The sequence below is a fragment of the Micropterus dolomieu genome, linkage group LG18 (genome assembly GCF_021292245.1).
Source record: "Micropterus dolomieu isolate WLL.071019.BEF.003 ecotype Adirondacks linkage group LG18, ASM2129224v1, whole genome shotgun sequence".
Taxonomy (NCBI): domain Eukaryota; kingdom Metazoa; phylum Chordata; class Actinopteri; order Centrarchiformes; family Centrarchidae; genus Micropterus; species Micropterus dolomieu.
Genome location: NC_060167.1, coordinates 27,169,456 through 27,191,219, shown reverse-complemented (window position 1 = coordinate 27,191,219; position 21,764 = coordinate 27,169,456). Strand labels below are relative to the sequence as shown.

The 21,764-nt window shown below is 42.4% G+C and overlaps 1 protein-coding gene across 6 annotated transcripts in view; it reads right to left on the bottom strand.

Annotated features, from left to right (window-relative positions):
* plxna1b (plexin A1b) overlaps positions 1-21,764 on the bottom strand; it is a 200,039-nt gene that overhangs the window by 27,371 nt on the left and 150,904 nt on the right. For all 6 annotated transcript variants that reach the window (XM_046029350.1, XM_046029354.1, XM_046029353.1 and 3 more), the window contains exons 12-18: positions 19,953-20,143; positions 13,585-13,736; positions 9,797-9,920; positions 9,496-9,632; positions 6,277-6,444; positions 3,104-3,197; positions 1,817-2,053 (exon numbers count right to left, since the gene is read on the bottom strand). In XM_046029350.1, coding sequence (XP_045885306.1) covers positions 1,817-2,053; positions 3,104-3,197; positions 6,277-6,444; positions 9,496-9,632; positions 9,797-9,920; positions 13,585-13,736; positions 19,953-20,143 — 1,103 coding nt within the window. The remainder of the gene's footprint in view (positions 1-1,816; positions 2,054-3,103; positions 3,198-6,276; positions 6,445-9,495; positions 9,633-9,796; positions 9,921-13,584; positions 13,737-19,952; positions 20,144-21,764) is intronic.

The window sequence follows — 21,764 nt, the reverse complement described above, 5'->3', positions numbered from 1 at the left end:
GACAGTTGTTTCTCAACAGTTCAGCCACAGCTCTAATCAGTGTGCAAGGTACTTCAAACTGCAGGTAACCATAGCAACAGGGCTTCTGCTTAATACTGCCAGAAAATACCTCTCACGGAAACTGACCAAACTTTCAGGTAAACTGTCCGCAAACAAAATCATGGATCATGACTTCAACAGAGTTTTTTCCTTCTGTTAAACATAATTCAGTGACAGAAACGCTGCACTGAACTGACTGAATTGAAACTGAACACATTCTGCTTTTCACAACAAACAACCAAGTCTATGATATTTCTTGAGTTAAAGATTTGACAAAATTTAGTCAATTAGATTATTTGATCCAGATCTGGTGGCTAAGGGCTCATACATGTAAAAATGTTGTGTTGGTTGCGTATGGGTGTTGGGGAGTACAATAAATAAATTCTACATAAATCCCTCTCCTCTCCTCTGCCACCTCTATCCACCCCTCTGCATCCTAACTCACTATGCTTTGCAGAGTGGGAGGAATTAATTGCTGGAAAATCTCAATGAACGTCTAATTTCTCCGCAATTATTTAATAGGATGTCGTTTCTGTGCTGCTTATTTCTGAAATTCTTTACCCGGAGCACGGTGGGGCAATCAGAGCTTTTCATTACAGAATTATATTTAAAGTTACAGGGGAGAGAGGCGTGATTCTTCATTTCCAAAACTCCACCCTGATTGGCCGAGAGAGAAAAAAGGCTCGTTTTCCATGAAATTGCATGATAATCTTCTCTCTCACTCCTGAGGCTTTGAAGTTCAAGGGGAGAGGTGAAATGACAAAAGACAGCGTGGGTGGGTGGGGCAAAGCCTTTATAAATGTGCTCTGGATTCAAATGCATACTGCCTCTATGGCTTAGAGTAAACATGGCTATGAAGTCTCTCTTCAGAAGTTATCGGATAGAAATCTGAGCAGGTGGCATAGCTACGCGTGGGTCCACTTTATAAACATTACTTTCCTTTGCACCTGATTTTAAACGGAGCGTTTAAGAAGTGACTTCTTTTCCTTAAAGGTCTCCTAACCCTATTGGAGACAGCAGGCGAAGAAATAACATCTTTCAAGGTTGAGGCACATCTGAAAGACGGCGGTGTTGAAAGAAAAGCTCTCAAAGCAAGAGGAAGGAGGAAGTGAAGTGTCTGTACAGGAATGTCTGGCAAATCATTTCAAATGCCTGTCAGCGTCTTATCAGTTGTGTTGGATGCTGTCTGGGAGGTCGCTGCAGCATTTTCCAAAATAACTAGTTGTAAGATTGAGCTTTTAATGTTGCTGACAATTCTCAATATTACTGGAACGCTGCAGTCTGCTATTACTGCTCTTCTAGTGTGTAAACTGAGTGCAAACACTTAGCTAACCTTCTTTTGTCCTTAAGCCCTAAGTGTGCTTTAACACATTTCTTTCATTTGTTCCACACTTTTACAGACTAACCTTCGAAAAAAAGCTTTGATGCACAACCACCACCAACTCCATCCAGACATTCACTCAGACATAAGAAGCCCTCCCGCCCCAAGCATGGTCCACTATGTGAAATGAGAGGACCGACAGCAAAAATAAAAGAGAAAAGTGATGCAAGAAGTAGTAAGTAGGAAAAAACAAGACAGAAAAGATTATTGGGAAGAAACAAAGAGAGGAGAAAGAGAGAGAGACGGGAAGAAGACATGAGAAGGGAAGCTGAAAACAAAAAAGTGAAGAGAAGAGAGAAATAAAAAGAGAAAGGATGTGATGGATGCAGAGCAAAGCCAGATAGAGACAAGGCCAAAACAGATCAATGCTGAGAGCACAGGCTGGAGGCAATTTACCTTGAGTATGAGTGGGGAGGTGGGCTTCAGCTCCAGCATGCCCGAGGGGCTCAAAGGTTCGAACACGGGGTCTGGGTGGTAGCTGAAAGTCTCATTTACCACCAGTACAGAGCGCACGTCATCCATGATAAAGCCGATCTCATCAGGACTGCTGCCCGCCTCCGAGAAGCCTTTGTCGGATCCGGCCACAGAGGGTGCCAGACACACCATCATGGTGTTGTTGACAACCGTGCAGTTCTAGAGATACACAGAGAAAGGACGAGTGCAGTGGAGAAAAAGGGGTAGGGGAAAAAAGAAAACAGGAAGGAATGAATGAGAAAAGGGGAGAAAATATGTTAAACTTTAACCTTTCTACCTTTAAATGGTTTGCAGTGTTGGCAAGAAATGTAAAAAAACGGTGCATTTTAATATTCTAACGGAAAACATCATGTTAACTAATACATAATCACCAATATATACGATGGCTGAAACAGGGTTATATGATATGAGTGATTAAATGTCTCCATAATGACATAATGAGGAAGAGGCTGGCTTAATAGAATCAGTGTTGTAATCAGTGTTGATATCATCTGGAAATCCCCTGTGGGGTTCGACACTTAAATCAGTCACCGAAGAACAAATGAGACTGTAATGACACAGAGAACGAGAAGAGGTCAGCCAGTAGCTGTTACAGATAACTCAGCACGGCTAAAGAGACTTTTGAAGAGTTTCACAGCATGTTATAGCCTTACATTTTGTTCAATATGTCACATACTAACACACAAAAGGAGTGTAAAACCACACCAGTCACAGAGCTAAACTGTGTTTATAGGTCAATAGAAACATTAACCAAGTAAAATAAAAATGACTGCAGAGAGGGGGACAAGATATATTTTTACTTCCAGAGTGGGAGAAAGGTTAGCTAAGCCCCGTGGTGCTAGGTGAAGAGAGGGGGATTTGCCAGAGCTGCTTTATTGCTGGTTGACATTTCAAAGGTTAAACTGCTAAAAGGAAATTCAACATCAAAAACAAACAGAAAATGGGCCCTTGGCTGGTTGACCAAAGGGTCAGGTGTGTGCGTCTGTGTCTGTGTCCCAGGAGTGTGTGTATCGTCTGGAAATCTTTTTTTTTTTTTTTTTTCATAGAAAGGGAGACAGCAGGGAGACAGCAGAGAGAGAGAGAGAGAGAGACACACACCTGTGTGTCTATATTGGTCTCACTCAGACTCACTTGCCAAGTCAAGTCACTGCTTTTGTTTTTGTTTTGTCAATACAAACTGTGTGCGGGTGTCTGGGTCCGAACACTTACATTCTCTGACTTGGCAGCTCCATACTTGGCTCTCATTTTGGGCTCCTTGATGGTGGCCAGATTGGTTCCAGTAATGGTCAACATGGTTCCTCCACTAAAAAAGAGGAAAGAGTTACTGCAGAAAAAATCAAGACAAATACAATTATACAATGGTACTTGGGAAAATAAAAACAATTCTACGTGCACTTGTGTGTCACATATTCATACATCTCCTGCTGTTCCTTTTTTTTTTTGGAGGGTCTAATAGCCTACACTATTCAGCACGCCTATCAGTAGAGATAAATGTTAATAAATCTGTTCTCTGTGGGAGCCGAGAGGGCCCTCCAGTTGGCGATTCACCATTAATGCTCGCTCCTGCTGTAGCCTTTCGCCTGCTTATTCATGGAAGCCCATTTTCAGGTAATGATAGTAATGCTAAAGCCCTTGCATGAATGTTAAAAGCTTCTTTAAACCGATATGGAGGCTGAAGGGAAGAATAAGCGAATATGTACAGTAGCATTACTCCTGAAAGCTGAAGCTTTTGGCCTCTCCTCAGCACCTCTCGAAAGTCAGGGGAGATATTTTCAGAGTGTATTAAAGTTGCACTGCTGTATTTTTCAGTACCTCTGTCAGTGATCTGACATGTTCTGTAACCTTTACACCTGTGACCTATTCAGGTCTTTGTGACGCCGACCAGCAGAGGCATGGGTAATATGGGTAAGAGTCCTATCCCCCCACACTGCCTTCTCGACAGCCTCTGCTGGCCTGAGACGCTGAACTTTATCTGATGTGAGGTGTTCTGACAGCAGCTAAATAAGTTAGCATACAGCCTAAAATAGTATAGTGCCACTGTGTGTCTGAACTGGCACCAATGTATGGCACCAAATATATTGCTAGGTTTCATTCAGGCAACGGTACACCAAAAAACAAACAAACTCAAGAGCAGATTATGCATTATTATGTGTATCAAGTGTTATAAAGCCTTGTAAGATTGTTCTTCTACCAGCCATTTTAGTGGCTCTGGTGTTTTTTCTCTGAGCAGTGGCAGCTCAGGTGATCTACTCGACTAATCATTACACCCATTCCTTAGTGGAATTAGAGAAGCTGGTATCTGAAGGCGGGAGGTGAGGCCAGTCCAAGGCCTTAAAGTAAAAGTGGTCCTGGGTAGAACTACAGAGATAGAGGGACTGAGGTGAGAGAGGACATAGGGCTTTTGAGAGGCTTAAGGAAGGGCGACAGATAAAACAAAAACAGAAAGAAAACCAAGCAAACAAAAGGGGTTTAGGAGATTTACACCGAGTTACTTCTTCATTGGTAGAATAGCAGAACATAGAGCAGTAGATACATAGAGGTAATTGTGAACATGCACTAGCTCAAAATCTGTAAAAATCAGCTTTGTATCAATGTATGGCAACATTCCACACTGGTAGTCTGCAAGGGGATAAGAATCCTACTGCACACATACAGTGAACACTATATGGTGTGAACTGTACTACACTTCATAAACAATCTTGTCAGTGCTATGTGTCGGTGTTGTTTGCTGAAAACCTCTTCCCGAAGGGAGGTGAACAAGTCTAAGTCATGTCTGATTTGTGTTTTGGACAAGGGAGGCTCAGCGCCGTTTGAAATCGCCCCGACAAAAGGGTCACCAAAGGGGACGCGGCGACAAAATAGCTCGGTAAATAAAAGCGTGATTGGCCTGGAGAACCACGCGCCGCCTCCTCTGGGAGTGCTGAGTGAAACACTTTCATTCCTGTTTCCCCTTGCCTACACGCTCCACCTCCTCTGGCAGTGCTGAGTGAACACTTTCATTCCTGTTTCCCCTTGCCTACCCCTCAACCTCTCATTCATCCCATTCCAGATGAGACTTCCCATCTACTCACACCTCTTTCGCATGATGATAGACTTTGTCTCCCTCCAGAGTTTTAAATGCAGCTCCCATTTTCACCTCAACCCCCAGCGACGATGGAGTTGCAGATTATTAAAATGTCTCACCAGACAATGTGTCTAGTGAAAAAATCTAATGTGGGCTGTCCCGAGACGTGAAACTATATACTTTAAAGCAGTCAAAGATGAAGAGAAGGAGAACAGCGTTTCTTTTAAAGATCACAGAGCAACAGAGTTGTGACAAGCAACTTGCGAGTTGTTTTTTTTGTTTGACCTTTACTTTTTATATGGACTACACTCGTAGCTATAATTTGGGAGCTGTCCATTATTTAAATACCAGCTTGTATTTTAAAATTTTAAGTAAATGGAAAATAGAATAACAACAATAAAACTCAGGAAATAACATATGACATGTTCCTGGAACTGTAATTTTGAAGTAAATGAGACAGTCAACTGTGTGTGTGTGTGTGTGTTTGTGAAGTGCTGGCTTCATTTCTGAGCAGAGGAGTAGAGGAGTTTCTAGGTCATGCTAGTGAGCCCATTAGCACTTGGAAGCTCCAAGCTTCTTTTTTTTTCCCCCTCCAAAACACAGCTTGTGTTTGCACAGGAAATCTTCCTGTGGCTATGTAGTCTCATTTCAATAAGTCAAGTAATATTTAAAGATACATCTCTGCTGCAGCTCATCAACTAGCAGTGCACTGCTTCAGGAGCCTCCTTTACCGCTGTTCCAGCTCTCAAAGCTTTACTTTTGAAACATAAAGATAAACAGAATAAATAATATGCCTTTGAAAAGCAAGACAAGTGTGAAAATGGAGAGGAATGTTTAGTTGGTTATTTCTTCGAGACCCTGTTAGCAGAATAATATATTTATCACCTTTTACATAGAGTTCATATTTCACTTTAGTTGGCTATGCTCCTTGAATGTATGGCACAACCACCACCAGGGATTAATAATGTATCGATGCGTCTGTATCTGTTCTACTGTACATCAAGCAGAATCATAGATCAAACACCGTGTTGATGTATATTACAGATAACGAAATAATCATACGACATGCTGATGCATCACAATAATAGCTAATGGAGTGAGCTATGTGGTGCAGTAGAACATGAAAAATACACCATTTTATGCCAGTATTGCTCAGTTTTCAAACCATTCCTCTGAATTAGTCAGTGTGAATCACTGAGATGTATGCAACATTGGGAAATGATTAATCGTGCAGTCTTATTTTTAAGATAGCTTCTACTCAAAACAGAAGGTTCATATTTGGTCCTAAATGAGGTGTGGGGAAGGATTGTGTCCTCACCTGGCAATACTCCAGTCAGGCTCGATCTTGAGAATGGTGGGATCTTCTGTGTAGTTGAACTTGACCTCTGGGTTCCTCAGCTCAGCAGAGTTGATGTCCACCATGACCGGGGTGGTGCCTGGGACTAGACCCGCAGGGGTCACACACACAATCTCCTTGCTGCTCCGCCTGGAACAGCAGGAAATGAGGGTAAGTAAGGGAGGACAGGGGAGAAAGGAAGAGAGAGAGAGAGAGAGAGAGAGGTTACATACAAAGGTCGCTGATGGCCTCTTAAAGTGGACTGTGTGCTCCAATACCCCATACCAGAAGGTCTTGAGAGGGATTTTTAGTATTTGGGTGCTCAGACTCTCTGACAGGTTATGAGATAGACACATAAAATAAAAGCTGAAGTGGAGAGTGCAAGAGGAAAAAAATCCCACTTTATCCCTTAAATAACTCATAAATTATTTATCAGATGCGACAAAAAAGCAGACGCACACACAAACACAAGGGTGACAGTCGCCTATCCACAAGGCCAACATCTTTCAGTCTGTCCAGCAGTGGTTTCATCAGCCCGAATCACAGAGTGCTGTACTTCAAAGCTCTCTCCCTCTCTTTCTGTCTATGTCAGTCTCTCCGTCCCTCCTGCGCTTTCTCTGGCTGATAGATCTGAAGTGGCAGATCAGGCTGGTCGTCTCTCTGTGTGATGTAACTCCCTCCCTAACAGACAGGCAGCCAGCTGTGACCTGCTGGGAAACTTTGTGCCGCTGCCAGAAACTTTGTGCTCCACCCCAGTGGCTCATTCCACTGTCTCCTCCCCCTGTCAGAGGGAGACGCTGCTGGCCAAGCCGCAGGAGGAAGGCTACCTGCGAGGCAGCATGTGTGCGCACGCACCTAGTACGTACAGTTTGTCGAGCAAGTGAGCCTGCACTGTGTGGAGGTCTATGAATTTGCATATAAATATTCAGCGTGCAGGTAATAGATTAACATTGTGAAAGTATGTGTTTTGCGTCACTCGTCTGCAAACACCCTACGGTGCACTGCAAGTGTGTGTTATTGGGTGTGTGTGCATTGTGCAGGCATGATGGCAGGCGGCACAGAGTGAAATTTTGAACAGGAGTAGAACAAGCTGATCTGTACACAAATCCTTCCCCTTTATCTGCTGTGAAAGTGAAATCCACAGAAAGATGAGAGATGATGAAGAAGATGAAAGAGTGAAAACCTATTTTGGCGGCTCTATCCCGGCGGCTTGCGGTGGAGTAGGGTTGGGTGGGGGTGTGAGACTGAGTGAAAATGGTGAAAGAAACCAAAAAACGGGGTAATCGTCTTTGTCGGACACATCCCGACTGTCTCCCAGGAGGCAATTTCAACAGCGTCCATAGACTGAGAGGGGATGAAGACAGAGTGGGGGAAAATGAAGGACAATTTATATTAAAAAAAACACCCAGGTTTTCCACATTCCACTAGTGCTGCGTTTCCATGGCAACCGGATTCACAACACTGTCGCCTTCTGAGAGTGCCTGTGGCGCGGCGTACGTATTTTTGACAAGGTTGCGGCCACACAAAAGAGAGCCAAGAGGGGATACAGAAAGAAAGAAAAGAGAATGAAAGAAAATGGGGTTGCAGAGGGAGATAAGAGGATGAGTGACTTGGGGTAAATAGGTTTTGATTAAAGTGGAGGCCCCACTGAATACAAAGACACATTAAAGAGATGGACTCAACCAGTTCATTACTTTGGCCATAAAGGTTATTGCTGCTCAGTGAATGAAAGGCCAAGACTATTATGTTCACCTTTCTCAGGATGTGCTACAGCACTTTAAATTGGCCTTTACTTTTTCTTTTGATAGAACTTGATGGGTCCGAGCCCATTAGTTTAACCTGTCACTTGTTGCCTGCAAGAAGGGAAGCACTATAATAAAAACACCAGTGTTAAACAGAATTTTCTCTAAAAAGAGAAACAACAAAACAGAAATGAGAAAATCTCAGGACACAGCTTAAGCTACAATGGAAAAAAAGAGGAACGTAAACAGTCCACTTCACTAGTGACGCATCTGCCTGGAAATTCCTTTCAGTACATACATAGGTGCTTGTTTTAGTCACTGACAATACTTTCTGTGAGGTTTCTTTCCTCTGCCATCTGCCACACACCATACATGAGTGGATTTAGTCCAGATCTCAGTTTGCTGTCACTTTGCCAGGAAGGGACTCAAAGAAACAATAGAGTTCTTGGCTCAAGGAATTACAGTCATATCAAATTGGATCTCTGTCTCCTCTTCTTGAAATCCTGGCACAATCTCTTGCAGAGTGAGTGACAACGGAAGAAAACGGTGGCAGATTATTCTTAAAACTAAAGAAAGGGGGGAAAATTATGTATTTCAAACATGAGTTCAAAGCAGGAAAAATGTGAGTTACCAATTACCAGCAACATCATATCATTCCATCCAAATTATAGTCATATCTCTGACAAAATGTGGGTCATGCATGTAAGTCATCCACTGCACAACTGAACAATGATATCAGCTTCCCCGAGAAAGGCTACACTGTCATTCTCACAATTGCTGTGAATTATAGTACTGCAGGTCATCCTGCATTTTTCAGACATTCTGCAAATCAGAGGCAGCGACCACGAAAAAAAAGGTAATGAAAAAAGGGAATAACTATAATTACTAAACACTGAATAACAGGAACATACTGTAAGTAAAAGATGGGGGATGGAGGGGGGGTCACGATGCATCACGACTTGTAATTTTCTACAAAGTCACAATGAAAGAAATAAACTAAAGATGGCTACATTTGATTACAGTGTCTTCCATTAACAGTCACGCCGCATGCACATTGTTCTCCACCGTTTGGAGAGCTTTTATCAACCCAGTCCCTACTCTCCAGAATAGCAGTGAAATTAGTCCTAATGAATACCTATACAAACAGCAGGACTTGTGACTAAGCGGCAATACTTCTCACTGCATATTCCCTTGTAGTTCTCAGGAGTAGATGCCAAAACAATATTTATATGATTATATAAATTATTATTATTATTTAATAAGCACTATAACCATCACGCATCATCAGCGTAAAGCAGTATAAAACTTTTTGCAGCGGTGAAATACGTGTGTACAAATACCTGCAATTTTACCACTAATCAAAATACATTTGTGAATGTTCTATCTCACCTGTAACGCTGGGATTGTTATCAACTATGTGCTGACAAAACAAATAGATGTTTAAAGTAATTTCACTCACTTCTCAAAGACGCAGGGGGGAAGTCCTATTTTCACAGATACAGCGCTGCCTGCATTGAGATGACTGCCTTCAATGGTGATCCTTGTTCCTCCAGACAGCGGTCCAGTGGAAGGCTGGACACGGCTAAAGTACGGAGACTAAGGAGGGACACAGTCAGAGGACAGGAGGATCAATCATGGCTACTGGGCTTCACCAGATATGTCAAACACAGTATGAAAATCACCCAAAAAGCTTTGTCTTGACTGTGATTTCATTCAGCAGTACACTTACAACACACACACACACACACACACACACTTACCACAAAGGTGAAGGCCTTGGTGGAGACTGCTTTGTAGTCCGGGTGAATGCAGTCCCTAACACACACTTCTACCTGAGCCTCCTGCACCCTGTAACCTGTGGCATCATTCAGCCGACAAACAATCCTGAAAAAAGGGAAACACAGCGGTGGGGAGATGAGTTCCATTACCACCGATACGAATGCATACTTCAAAAAAGAGCAAGGAGAATAATTCACAACACTGGATTTTTGGAACACATCAACTCTAAAGCATTAAAACTACTTGATCTAGTTGAATTTCAAACAGCAGTAATTATGTTCAAGGCTAGAAACAATTAATTGCCTGGCAATATACAGAAAAGGTTTTCTGAAAGAGGGGGGGCTACGACTTAGGGGAAAGACAAATTTTAAGACTCCCTGTTAAATACTAGGAAAAGTTTCTGTTTATCTGTCAGAGGCGTTAAATTGTGGAATAAACTAAATAATGAATTAAAGCAATGTCCAAGCATATTCCATTTTAAAAAGATATTCAGAGAAATTATATTTCAGAGGTACAGAGAAATATAGTGCTAATAATCACTTGGGGTTATACTGAATAATTTATTAAGTATGTGTATAAATATTGTGTTTGTCTAAATATATGTACGTGAATATAACTTTTGAATGTGTATTTTCTTTGATTATAGATTTATTATCTCTGAAGACCTATTATTATGTAGCTATTTTATTAAATATGGTGGTAAGGGTATAAAGGGGTAGGAATACACAAGTTTTACTTCTTCCCTTTTTGCACATGGAAATAGAGCTTTTTAAATTCTGGAAATTATTTTGCTGTTCATCTGTTTTTTTACCACTATTTTTTCCTATTCTTTTTTATTTACATGTTCGAAATAAAAGAAATCAATCAATCAATCAATCAATGCATGGATATGTTTGCTGGATAATGAGACATATCAGAGGAAAGATGCTCGGCGCCAACAAGGACCAAGCGAAGAAGAGACAAGCAGGGAAAAAATAGATGTGCAATGTTTTTCTTCTGCTATGTCCAAGTCAGAAATAAACTGTTCATGAAGCCTTATTCATAAAAACAACAACAGACCAAATGCTGTATTAGTGGAAATCTGCAGCGCTACGACAGGGTGGAGTTTTGTGTGTGCGTCTGCATTAGCGCGTACTGTAGAACCATAAGCCTCGCACTTGGCCCTGGGTACTGGCTGGACAAATGAAAATCCACTGGAGAAATGATTGAGTGAGGGGAGTAGTGGCAGCATAGCCCACGGGGAGAACACACACACACACACACACACACACACACACACACACGCTCTCGTACTTCATGTTTCACCCACTGGAGACACACTTGACTGTTAATTAGCCAGAGCGAACGAATGAGACAGAGAGAAAGGGCGAGAGTGCGGAGGAGAGAGGGAGGCAGAGAAAGTGAGAGAGAGTAAGAGAGAGAGAGATAGGGTTAAAGTGAGAGAGGCTGATTAATTGAACAAGCTCATATCCTACACATCTCCTCAGCTTCCCTCCCTCCCTGCGATGAGTTATTAACTCTCCTGCTTCCATCCTCCCTGCAGGTGGCCATGGCAACTGCAGTGCTGCGGCCACAATGAATTTCACATTCCGATGCTGCGTGTTTCCATTGTTTTTATTTTCCCTTTCATTTATTCCCAGGTCTAACACTGTGACAGCGGCCGTGATTAAAATGCTGGACAGCTCTCAGTTAGAAACTGCGGTTTCACCTGCATCATTACTGCACAGATGACAGGTGGCTACATTGAGCTATAATTACGCGGTTAGAAAGACAGAAAGTTCATGGTACCATTTGTAAAGGCGACAGCATTTTAAATTATACCTCCCTCAATCCAATAACTGAGGTGGAATGTGATGGTAAAAAATTAAACATATGCCAAGTTGACACATAGAAACTACTAATAAGACAATAAAAAAGGGATACCACGTTCTGTTTTTCCTCACTACTAGTAATAATTTACTCTCCTCAATATGGAATCAGATCCATCTAGTAAATATTTAATGACTGAGGTGAATGTCAAGCCTACAAATACTAAAAGAACCAGACGTGCTGCATTTTCTTGCAATTCAATGTTACTCCAATCATAAAAACAGGGGAAGTGCGCAGGCTGTATGAAGTAAAAGTGGTGGCAGAGAGAAAGCCAGAGTGAGAACAATGTGTCTACATTTTGTCCAACAGTCAGCGCACCTCCTTCTCTCCCCCTCGCTCCACCAGCTGACCTTTGACCTGTGCTGTCAGTCCCGCAACCCTGTCCTGTCTCCTGTGCTACAACTCTGATAGGGTCACGGGAATGACGAGAGCAACCTAGCCACTAATGGCACCGTATGGCTAACATCACTTTTAATTAGCATGACAGCCTCACTGCCAGCCGCACCCTTCTCCTCCTCTTGCGGGTGCTATGGCAACAGGCCAATGCCGCGTTACAGGGCCGATAGGGTTAAACATTGACATCTTGGTGGTTTTGGACGGGATCACTAGGACAAAATGAATGTGTGTGTCACATGTTCATGTATCTCCTGTGCCATGGAGCCATGTGGTGACGAAAAAGTTACAACCCAAAATCACCTAATTTTACTCTACTGCACGAAATGTTAAGATGGTATGGCCCTTTCAAATACAACAATATATGAGGTTATAAATTATAAATTGTAAATCAAGGAGGACATGTCTCTATCATATTTCTAAAGCTGTTTTGGCAACACTTGTCATCACTGGCGAGAGGCTGCACAGCACTCGGTTGTCCTGACTGTCAAACCATCAAAGTCACATCTTAGTTTCCTTCTTAGTGAGAAGGCAGAGAGAAAACAAAAATCTTCTGGGACTGTGCTGCAAAACTCAGCAAATGGAGCATTTGTGTACAGATGACAGCTACATAGTTGGAAATAGAATATTGAGGACACCTCCAGCTGTGATGAGCGTCCCCAATTTTTTCACGTCCTAAATTGTATCTTTTCTTCTTCTGGATGAATTCAACATAAAATAGAGGCAGTGACTCATCTAGTACTTTCACTGACGGCCCCCGATCTTTCTGGGTAGCTATAATGCTGCAGTGCAATCAAACCACACTGGCTGTGGTTAAGAAAAAGAAATATTCTGAATGAAATCTGATTAATGATTTCCCGTTTACAGTTAAAACAAGAAGCCCAGTCACCTCCAACAGACTGAATGCAGAACTCATAAGAGAACTTGCAGCTATCTTGTTTACTGCTGTTGCACAAGTAATATTTTTCTCAGAATATACTACAGGAGTTATTAAATGAGAGTTAAGTTCCACCCGCGGCACCCGCCGTGATTCAGAATTTCCCAGAAAGCAGTAAACATAACTTAGTCAGGGGGAGCGTTCACATGATAAGCTTTCATCTGTGGAAGAGTTTTTAGAAGATATATGCCACCCACACCAAATGTCATTACCTTTCTCTCAGAATGGGCCAAATTAATTCTGATGAAGGTGGTTACATTAGGTAATTCAATTGTGATTGAGCTATTATTTTGATTAAACTCAGCTACTGTCAGATTTACACAGACTGCACATGCACAAAGACTAGCAGTACCAAACGCAGCATGAGGCTGCTCGCAAGGAACTGGTTTCATTAGAAAAGTAGTGTTTAACCATTGGAGGGTTAACTGAAACAGAGGTCAGAGTGTTAACACTCAGTGTTACATCAATATTGGACAGAGACGAGCACGGAAGCAGAAAGTCTCAGAAACAAGGAGAGTGAGAGTGAGGGGTGAGAGTGAAGAGATGAACAAAGAGATAGTGTCAACGTACTGCTCAGCACTGATGTATTGGTCCTCCTGAGGGTTGCAGGCCACCTTGCCGATGCGGACTCCACTCTGGATGTCTTTGAACTGCAGACCCAGGTTCTCACCGGTGATGGTCAGCATAGTTCCTCCCTGCCTGGGCCCCGTCTCTGGAAACAACTGGTTGGAAGAACAAATGAGAGAGGACATATGTTAGCCAGAACAACATATGTGACAATCTATTTTTACCCAGACCAGTACACATCATAGAACATAATGTATGTCAGCATGAATGACAGTTTGCTAAAGTCATTATGTTCACCTCCCATTCTGAATGAATCAGATACTTGCTACCTCATTAAGTAAGATGAAAAATGACCTCTGATCCATTAAGTCCACCTCAACTCAGTCAAACATTCACAACCTGCCAACTCACACACTTAACCTGGACCCACCCATCAAGCCCTCACTCACATCTTCCATTTAACCTTGTGACGATTAATCTACTGAACACAATTACTGCGCACAACGACCTCTGCTCCCTTTCTTTCCCCTAGAGGTCTGCGCAAGGTGTGCGGAGGTGCTAATGGCTACCCGACGCTAGCCCAGTCACTAATCACAGTCCCATTCATCGAGCCTGCGATGCAGACAATGGCCCCTTTGGTAATCAGTCATTACTAGCATAATTGGGGCTAAAGCTAATTGGATTAGAACCTGGCGGGGGTGGGGTCATTTGCCGCAGTGGGGTGGGAGAAGGGGATGAGGCGTTAGTGGTTGGATGTCGTGGAGTGGGGGTGTGGGTAAGGTCACACTTTAACCTGGTTTGCCATAAAGGAAGGGTAAAATTAATATTTTGAAATAAATGGGTGAAATGAATATACTGATTAAGCTTACATTTTTTTTTTAACTCAGTCAGACATTTCCCTGAAAAGTATGCTAAGTACACTGCATAAAAATATGCATCCAAATTGGATTTTCTGTTTTGTGTAGATGGCACAGTAATAGCTGATAGATAGAGGGGCTAAATGCCAGAAAACGTAAACAGTAGATTTAAGGGAACATATTTGTACCATTCGCTCCCATCCAACAACTGACTGCAAACCATGTGGTACAGCTACGTTAGTGTCCATTTTGGACTCTAGGGTTGTATTTGTTCCATCCAAGGTCAGCACAGTCAAAACAATCTGCAGTTAGATGACAGTTTGTTTAATTTATCACACTTGGCCAAAGTTGAACTTAACGCTTGACAGTGATGATGGCAAATTCACTGACGGCAGAAATTGAAGTTAAATTTACTGATTGTGGTGAAAAATTCTGCTGTTATAAATAGCGGTGTGACCAGGCCTTTAGAGTAACACATTTTTAAAAAAAGAGATGATAACACCCTATGAGTGTGGAAAAGTCTAAAAGGGTTAAGGAATGCACACGTGCCAAAACTTGTTAAAGGAATGGTTTCACATCTTGCGTGTAGCCAGATTTCATTTGGGCAGAGCCAGGCTAGCCGTTTCTCCATGTTTTCAGATAGGCTGCTAAGATAAAATAACCGGCCTAATATTTATCGTTCACGCATAAAGAGTAGCATCAATCTTATCATCTACCTCTCGGCAAGAGCGCGAATAAGTGCATTTCCATAAATATCAAAACTATTCCCCTGGTGTATCTACTGACTCACATATACTTTAGATGCACTCTCTCAAACTGCTCTCTACAACTCTATTTCTACACCTGGAACCTGACAATGATGCCCAGTCTAATGTCATTATAGAAAAGGTGGCAGACTAGTAAAAGCCACAGGTGTTCAAGACACCACTACCAGAAACACACAATGGGAACAAAGCCCGGTGTCATGCAGGCCAGAGCTGAAATGCCACAGTGATATAATTAAGGAGTGTTTTCCATCTTACACCAGCTAGCCTTCTGATGAACATCCCTCCTTCTTCCCTCGCCCTTTCCCTCTTCCTCTCCGGACTTATGTCTTTTTAATTCACTCTCTGTCTCTTTGTCAGTGTGCCTGAATGCATATATTTTAGCTGGAGACAAAAGAGTGAGTGGCACACAGTAGTGCACCAGTCAGAATCTTCAGATATGGTAATCAGATCTCTCTTTCTCTACAACCACTGGCTTATCAACACACACACACACACACACGCACGCACGTTTGTTACTTCCACAACTAAACACCACAAACAAAAAGCCCTTTTTGATAAAAGCCACCAGCCTAAACACTCGCTCTATTCTCCTCTCGCCATCGCAGCGCTCTACACCCATTCAAACTCCCTTTTTTTCTCTTCGTCTCTGACTTGTCCTGTTGTTGTCGGAGGCTTTGTGTGAGGCCTATTGTGGCCGGCTGAGCAGCAGTGCACAGATAGCATCTGCTAGTTATAGGAAGAGGAGGACGAGGAGGAGGAGGAGGAAGGGGGAAGCAGGGGACACAGGGAGATGTGATATGAACATGGCGTAAGGTTTTTGAAGCTTATTTCTGATATGAAAACCTCTCAAGAACAAAATGTCACAAACAAACTGATGGGATGTAATTAAATGAGTGATGACAGGGATGATATGTGTCTTTGCCACTAAATGGTTACAATAAATTAAGTGGAAAACGATTTGATTGAAGATGAATCCTTATAAACATAAAGAACTTATATTACTCTGGCTTACCTTTGAGAGCATGTTATGATGGTCAGATTATTTAAAAAGTAAATAAGGTCAATTTAAACATCATATTAGTTGACATCCCGTTGCAATATTACCTTTATGAATAGGAAATGCATGTATTTACTTGTTTTATTATTTCTCTCAATAAACAGTGAAGCTTATTGTTTAGCTCTACAACACAACTGGCAAATCACAGAGGGCTGGTCAATATAGGCCTCTAAAGACAAAGACATCTCTGTTGATGTTAGTCAACAGAAGGACCAAAGAAGAGGGGAGGATAGATGAAGGATGATGGAAAGGGAAGGGGAAGATGGAAATGAGTGAAAAGGATCAGGGGGGTTGATAAAAAAAAAATGGAATTGAAAGTGTGAACAAGGGACAAAGAGGATATATGAAGGAAGAGAAGAAAAGAAAGTGAGAAGAAAATAGAGAGGTAAAGAGAGATAAAGGAGTCTGGCAAAGGCCAATATCGCAGCTTAACAATACATGTGGGAGAAATCATTGCCCTTTCGCAAGTACACAAGCTGTGAAACTGGACAAAGATACGCACACAGACACTATTCCACGCAAAATCTGACCAGGACACAAACACAAAAGACACTTTCTCATATACAAAAGATTACAAAGAAGCGAAAAACACAGAGCACAGAAGTGTGCCACATGCTAAAACACTAAAAATGCACACCCCCGCACATACACACACGCTGGTATGGCTTGTGTTGTTTTAATTGGTTTCTGAGGGCTAGCTGTAATGCTCTTCCTGTCCCCTAGGAGTAGGCAGGCAGGAGATGATGGATGACGGAGGGCCAAGCAGCATCCAAGGCCAGTACTAGGACACTGCTGCACTACATTGGGAGACAGCACCAGACAGTGTGTATGTGTGTCTATGTGTGTCACTGTCTGTGTGATTGCGAATGTGATTTTGAGGATACCATACAAGCCACATTAAAAGTTGTAGCTTATTTTGTCTCCGATTTTAAACATTTTACTTCTGAATGTGGACTTCTCAGTGTGTGTGTGTGTACCAGTGGGAGCTGGAGTGTTTTTGCTTGCGTATTCACACACACAAACTGTGTGTTTGCTTGTTGTGGAAGGGGAACTAATTAATCTTAGTGCACAATGTCAGTGCAGAAGAAAAATGCAGCACAATAAAAAAAAGCACTTTAACAGCCCACCAGCCAAATCCTTACAATATCTAAAACCAATCATTTACAGCCTAAAACCTCAATTGCTGTGTTTGGAGAACAGTACTTAGGTGCCAGAGCCATTAGTGGAACGGTACCCAACTGCACAATATTGAACAACGTCAAATGGGCAATAGCACACTCGGAAATGACACCAAATGGGAATGCTCTGAATGGCTGTGTGTACGTGTATACTATGTGTCTGTATGTTGTGTGTGTGTGTGTGTGTGTGTGTGCGTGTGGTCACAATCTCTCTGCAGTGGCGTTTCCTTCCCGGTCGAACACACATTCTCCGGTCCAAATGAAATTAGCGGCTAATCCCCTAGCTAATGGCCACACTGCAGCTAGCATGCTGCAAAAAGGAACAAAGCAGCCTGAAAAAAACATGGAAAGAGGGATTTGACCAAACGGATGTTAAAAAAGTGGAGTAATATTCAATTTGTGTGGTGGATGTGATGCTCTTTGGGAGAACTGAAGGATGAAAAGGCAGAAGAAAAAGGGAGAGATTTTCTTTGTCGCCTGCGGATATTCTTTTGGCATTAAATGTCACACCGTAAATGTCAAAGGTGGAGAGGAGAGGAGAGGCTGGCAGGCTCGGCGGCAACGCTTCCTCCAGTGTCTGTTGTCTTTTGTTCTTCTTTGTCTCCTCTATGTTCTCAAACCTGCAGCAGGTTTCTCCTCCTGCTGTTTTTGAAGCTCTTCTACGCCTGCTTTTTTGACTGCCACCAACATCTTGCCCCGAGGCCAGGATTTACCCCTCAATATGCATGCAAGAGCACATGCTTGCACACACACACAGTCCAACCCTTCATACCCCTCCCTGCCACCACCTCTCTCACACATACACAACCCACTAGCTTCTGTACGCTTGTTTCAAAGAGATAACTGACACGAGCAAGAACAGAGAGAGAGCATTAGCTAACGGATTTATCTACAGTATATGTCAGTGCCCCAATTATCCAATATCTCCATCATGTATTCAGAGAGACGAACCCACGTCACACACGAAATGTACTGAGGGCTCCAGCCATAAAAATGAAATGGACATGCATTACAAACCATACATATATTTCACACCCATTTAAATAGAGAGAAACAGCACTCGTGTTGACTGAGATAATGCTTGTGCTCGTCTTATTTGAGATACCGTTGAAGTCAAAGAGCCTTATGCATGGTTGAAAGCTGATGGAGAGAAGGAAAACAAGGGGAAAAAAGCAGAAGGACAAATGAAAATAAGTGAAAGGGTCGAACGTCACGACATGTCTCGCACAGCGGTGTGCGGCTTTCAGACGGCGTGCTCTGTGTGTGTGTCTGTGAGGGCGTGCATGCGTGTGTTTCAGTCTCAGTGGTGAGCTGCCGGGACGGTGACCCGGGTCGCAGTCAGACGAGGACCACCACCACGGTTACTGGTGGCAACAGATGGGTACGCCATGGTGTTTAGACGCCTTAGCTCACCCAGCCTGTCAGATGCACACATGCACATGAGCACACGCATTCTGCGCCCGTGGTGGGACACAATTAGCACACTTCCACATTCTCTGTTTCTTTGTCTCCCTCCTGCGCACACACACTCCAGACAACCGCCTCCTCAGGTGTGTGTAGCCATCATCTCTAATCATGTCAGTGTGTTCAGTCTCTTGGTGTGTGTGAACTGCCTCCTCCTGGCCGGCCCATCTGTGTTGTGGTTGAAGTCATGGTGATGGCTTCTAAGTTGTCTATCCACCCTGCTGCCTCTCCTCCTACGAACCCCCCTTCACCCACTGAGGCCAAACAATGACGCAGCATAGGTAAGGATTTCTTCTTTTTGAAAACTTCATTCTACTAATGAGCTGACTTGGCAATCCTCTGATTTATGTCAAAATGTGTGTCTTCAGTTTCAAAGTTTGCCCACAAAGACGTAATCACAAACCTGTTACAAAGGGTATATTGTCACTTGAACCCCTTCCCTTCTGACCCCTGAAAAAAACCCTGACTTGTTTGTTGTTTAGGAGGTTGAGTTGCTGGGCAACGCACACCAAACAGCAGCTGAAGTCCCTGCTTTATCTTTAGCAGTGGTAAGAAAGGAGTTTTTCTTTAACTTTGGATTTAACAGCTCCATGCAATGTTGATTTTAGAGTGGGCTGTTCCCTGGCTTCACAGACCTTGGGGTGTTAATGTGTGTGGCGACGACGTCAGTTAAAACTTTTGGGAAAAAAGGATCATTTCATGAAGTTTTAATTATAAATGTAATGAGCTGAAACATTTATGCTGAAAAACTATTTTTGCTCATTTATTTTTGTTGGATCTTTATAAAAAAAAAAATCATGCTGCATGATGTAAACGGTATGTGTAAATCCCCTATTAAAAATGGTTATATAGCCTTGGAAATTTACATATGGTTGTTTAACACACTTAACACTTAACACATTCAAACCAACTCAAAGAGGAGAGTGAGTGTACTTGCAGGTACATATGTGCAGTTAGGTATGTGTCACCTTCCTGTGCTTCAGGAGCATACTGAGCTGCTATATGGTGTATGTATATGTTAGCATGTGTCACTTTTATCACGGTTTACCTTGGTGATCTTGGGGTGTGCACAGCGGCTGTTTCCTGTGGTGGCGTGCATCCAAGCACTCTCTGGAGGAGTACATTCCTGCCTTAGGGAACACTTCTTCTCCTGTACGCACCAGCCGCACTCAAACCTGGGGTTTGCCTTCAGACACATCCCACAGCTGTCCCTCAGTGCATAGCACTTATACAGGTGGGCTGGTGAGAAAGGAAGAAGAAAAAGGACAGATAATGAAGTAATGAGGAATAAATATTGGGGGAATGAGCTGGGGAGAGAATAAAGTTACCTCACCATCAATATCATAACTTATTAGACAAACAACATGAAGGATAGAACAGTTTGAAAATCAAGCCTCCAAGTTTCTCAACTTCCACACAAAAATCCCCCAACTTTTTCAATGTCACTGAGACAAAGTTGAGTTAAGGCAATATTTCCCAAAGGCCTTACGAATTGTACAGTGAATTTTTTTTTCTCTCTCTGCTATTCCATCCTCAAATCCCATTGGTCATGGACCAGCTTTAAAGCAACACTGTACCAGTTACTGGCTGCTAAACGACTGTTCTCTAATTACATTAACATATCAGTATTTAAAAGAAGTGAGCATCGTTCACACTCCACCAGATGATTATCATGATTGACAAATAGGGCTGGGGCTGGCAGTGAAGAGAGGGAGACGTCTTTGGGCTATAGGTCGCCTCCGGGAGATTTACATTTAACACACACAATGCACAGACACCGATGCTTGCTGCTGATATTGTACGCTGTCAATGCTGCTGCACTTTGTCCACGGGAGAACCACTAACTGTCAAAACATTTTATATTGCCTCCATGAATATAAACGCCACATTATTGTGGTTTACAGTGGGTCGTTATGTTCAAACACATATGTCTGGTGTATGTTACAAATGCATGCATATAACATATCAGCCATTGTCAGCAGCTTAAGAAAATTGTGAAATCTGAGATTTCAACAGCTTGCTTGGTACATTTAGACTACAGGGGGTGACATCAATAAATGGAACAAAGTGACTCTGAGGTGTTACCTTACATCACTGACAAAATGGCCATGATCACTGTTTCACAGACTTTAGAGATGCAACAACTTCTAATCTGAAATACTACATGAAAATTCCGGCTCCTTGCCGCGTTCCTCTAACCATCAAAGAGTAACAAACAGGACCACACAATGCAGCTCCCTCTGTTGCACAAAACCCCTTGTGCATGTCATCAACAGGCTGTATTGAACGCAGTGGTAGCTGGCGATGATGTTACTATTCCTCACAGCAGGGGAATAATGTTACAGACCCCTGCTGTGCTGTACAGGCCACAATAATTATGGAGACAGCACTATAAAGACTGTCATACCAGTAATTATATCCAACAGACATGATCTCATTGTCTTGTCCCACAGTGGTGCATTGAGTATGTGTTTAATCATTACCCACATGGTTCTTTGTTCAGAGGGCAAGGCAGGGTTGTACATGTATATATATATATATTTTATAATACTGTTTAAAAAGTGGATATACATAGTACATATATTCTTAAAATAATATCTGTCAACCTATGTGGGAACATAAGGGAACCTTGCAAGCAGTGGATTGTAATAATATATCCTTCTGCCCACATAGTTAATAACACAAAAAGTGATGATATGCGTTGTGGAGCTATAAACCATTGCTGTAATATAAAATAAAGGTATCAAAAGGTTTTTAGTGTTTTTGCACATTTTATATCTAGCTAAGGCATTTAGTAATGTGTGTATTGATCCATGAGCCATGATAAATTTGAACTAAATTATGAGCTGACTCTATTGCT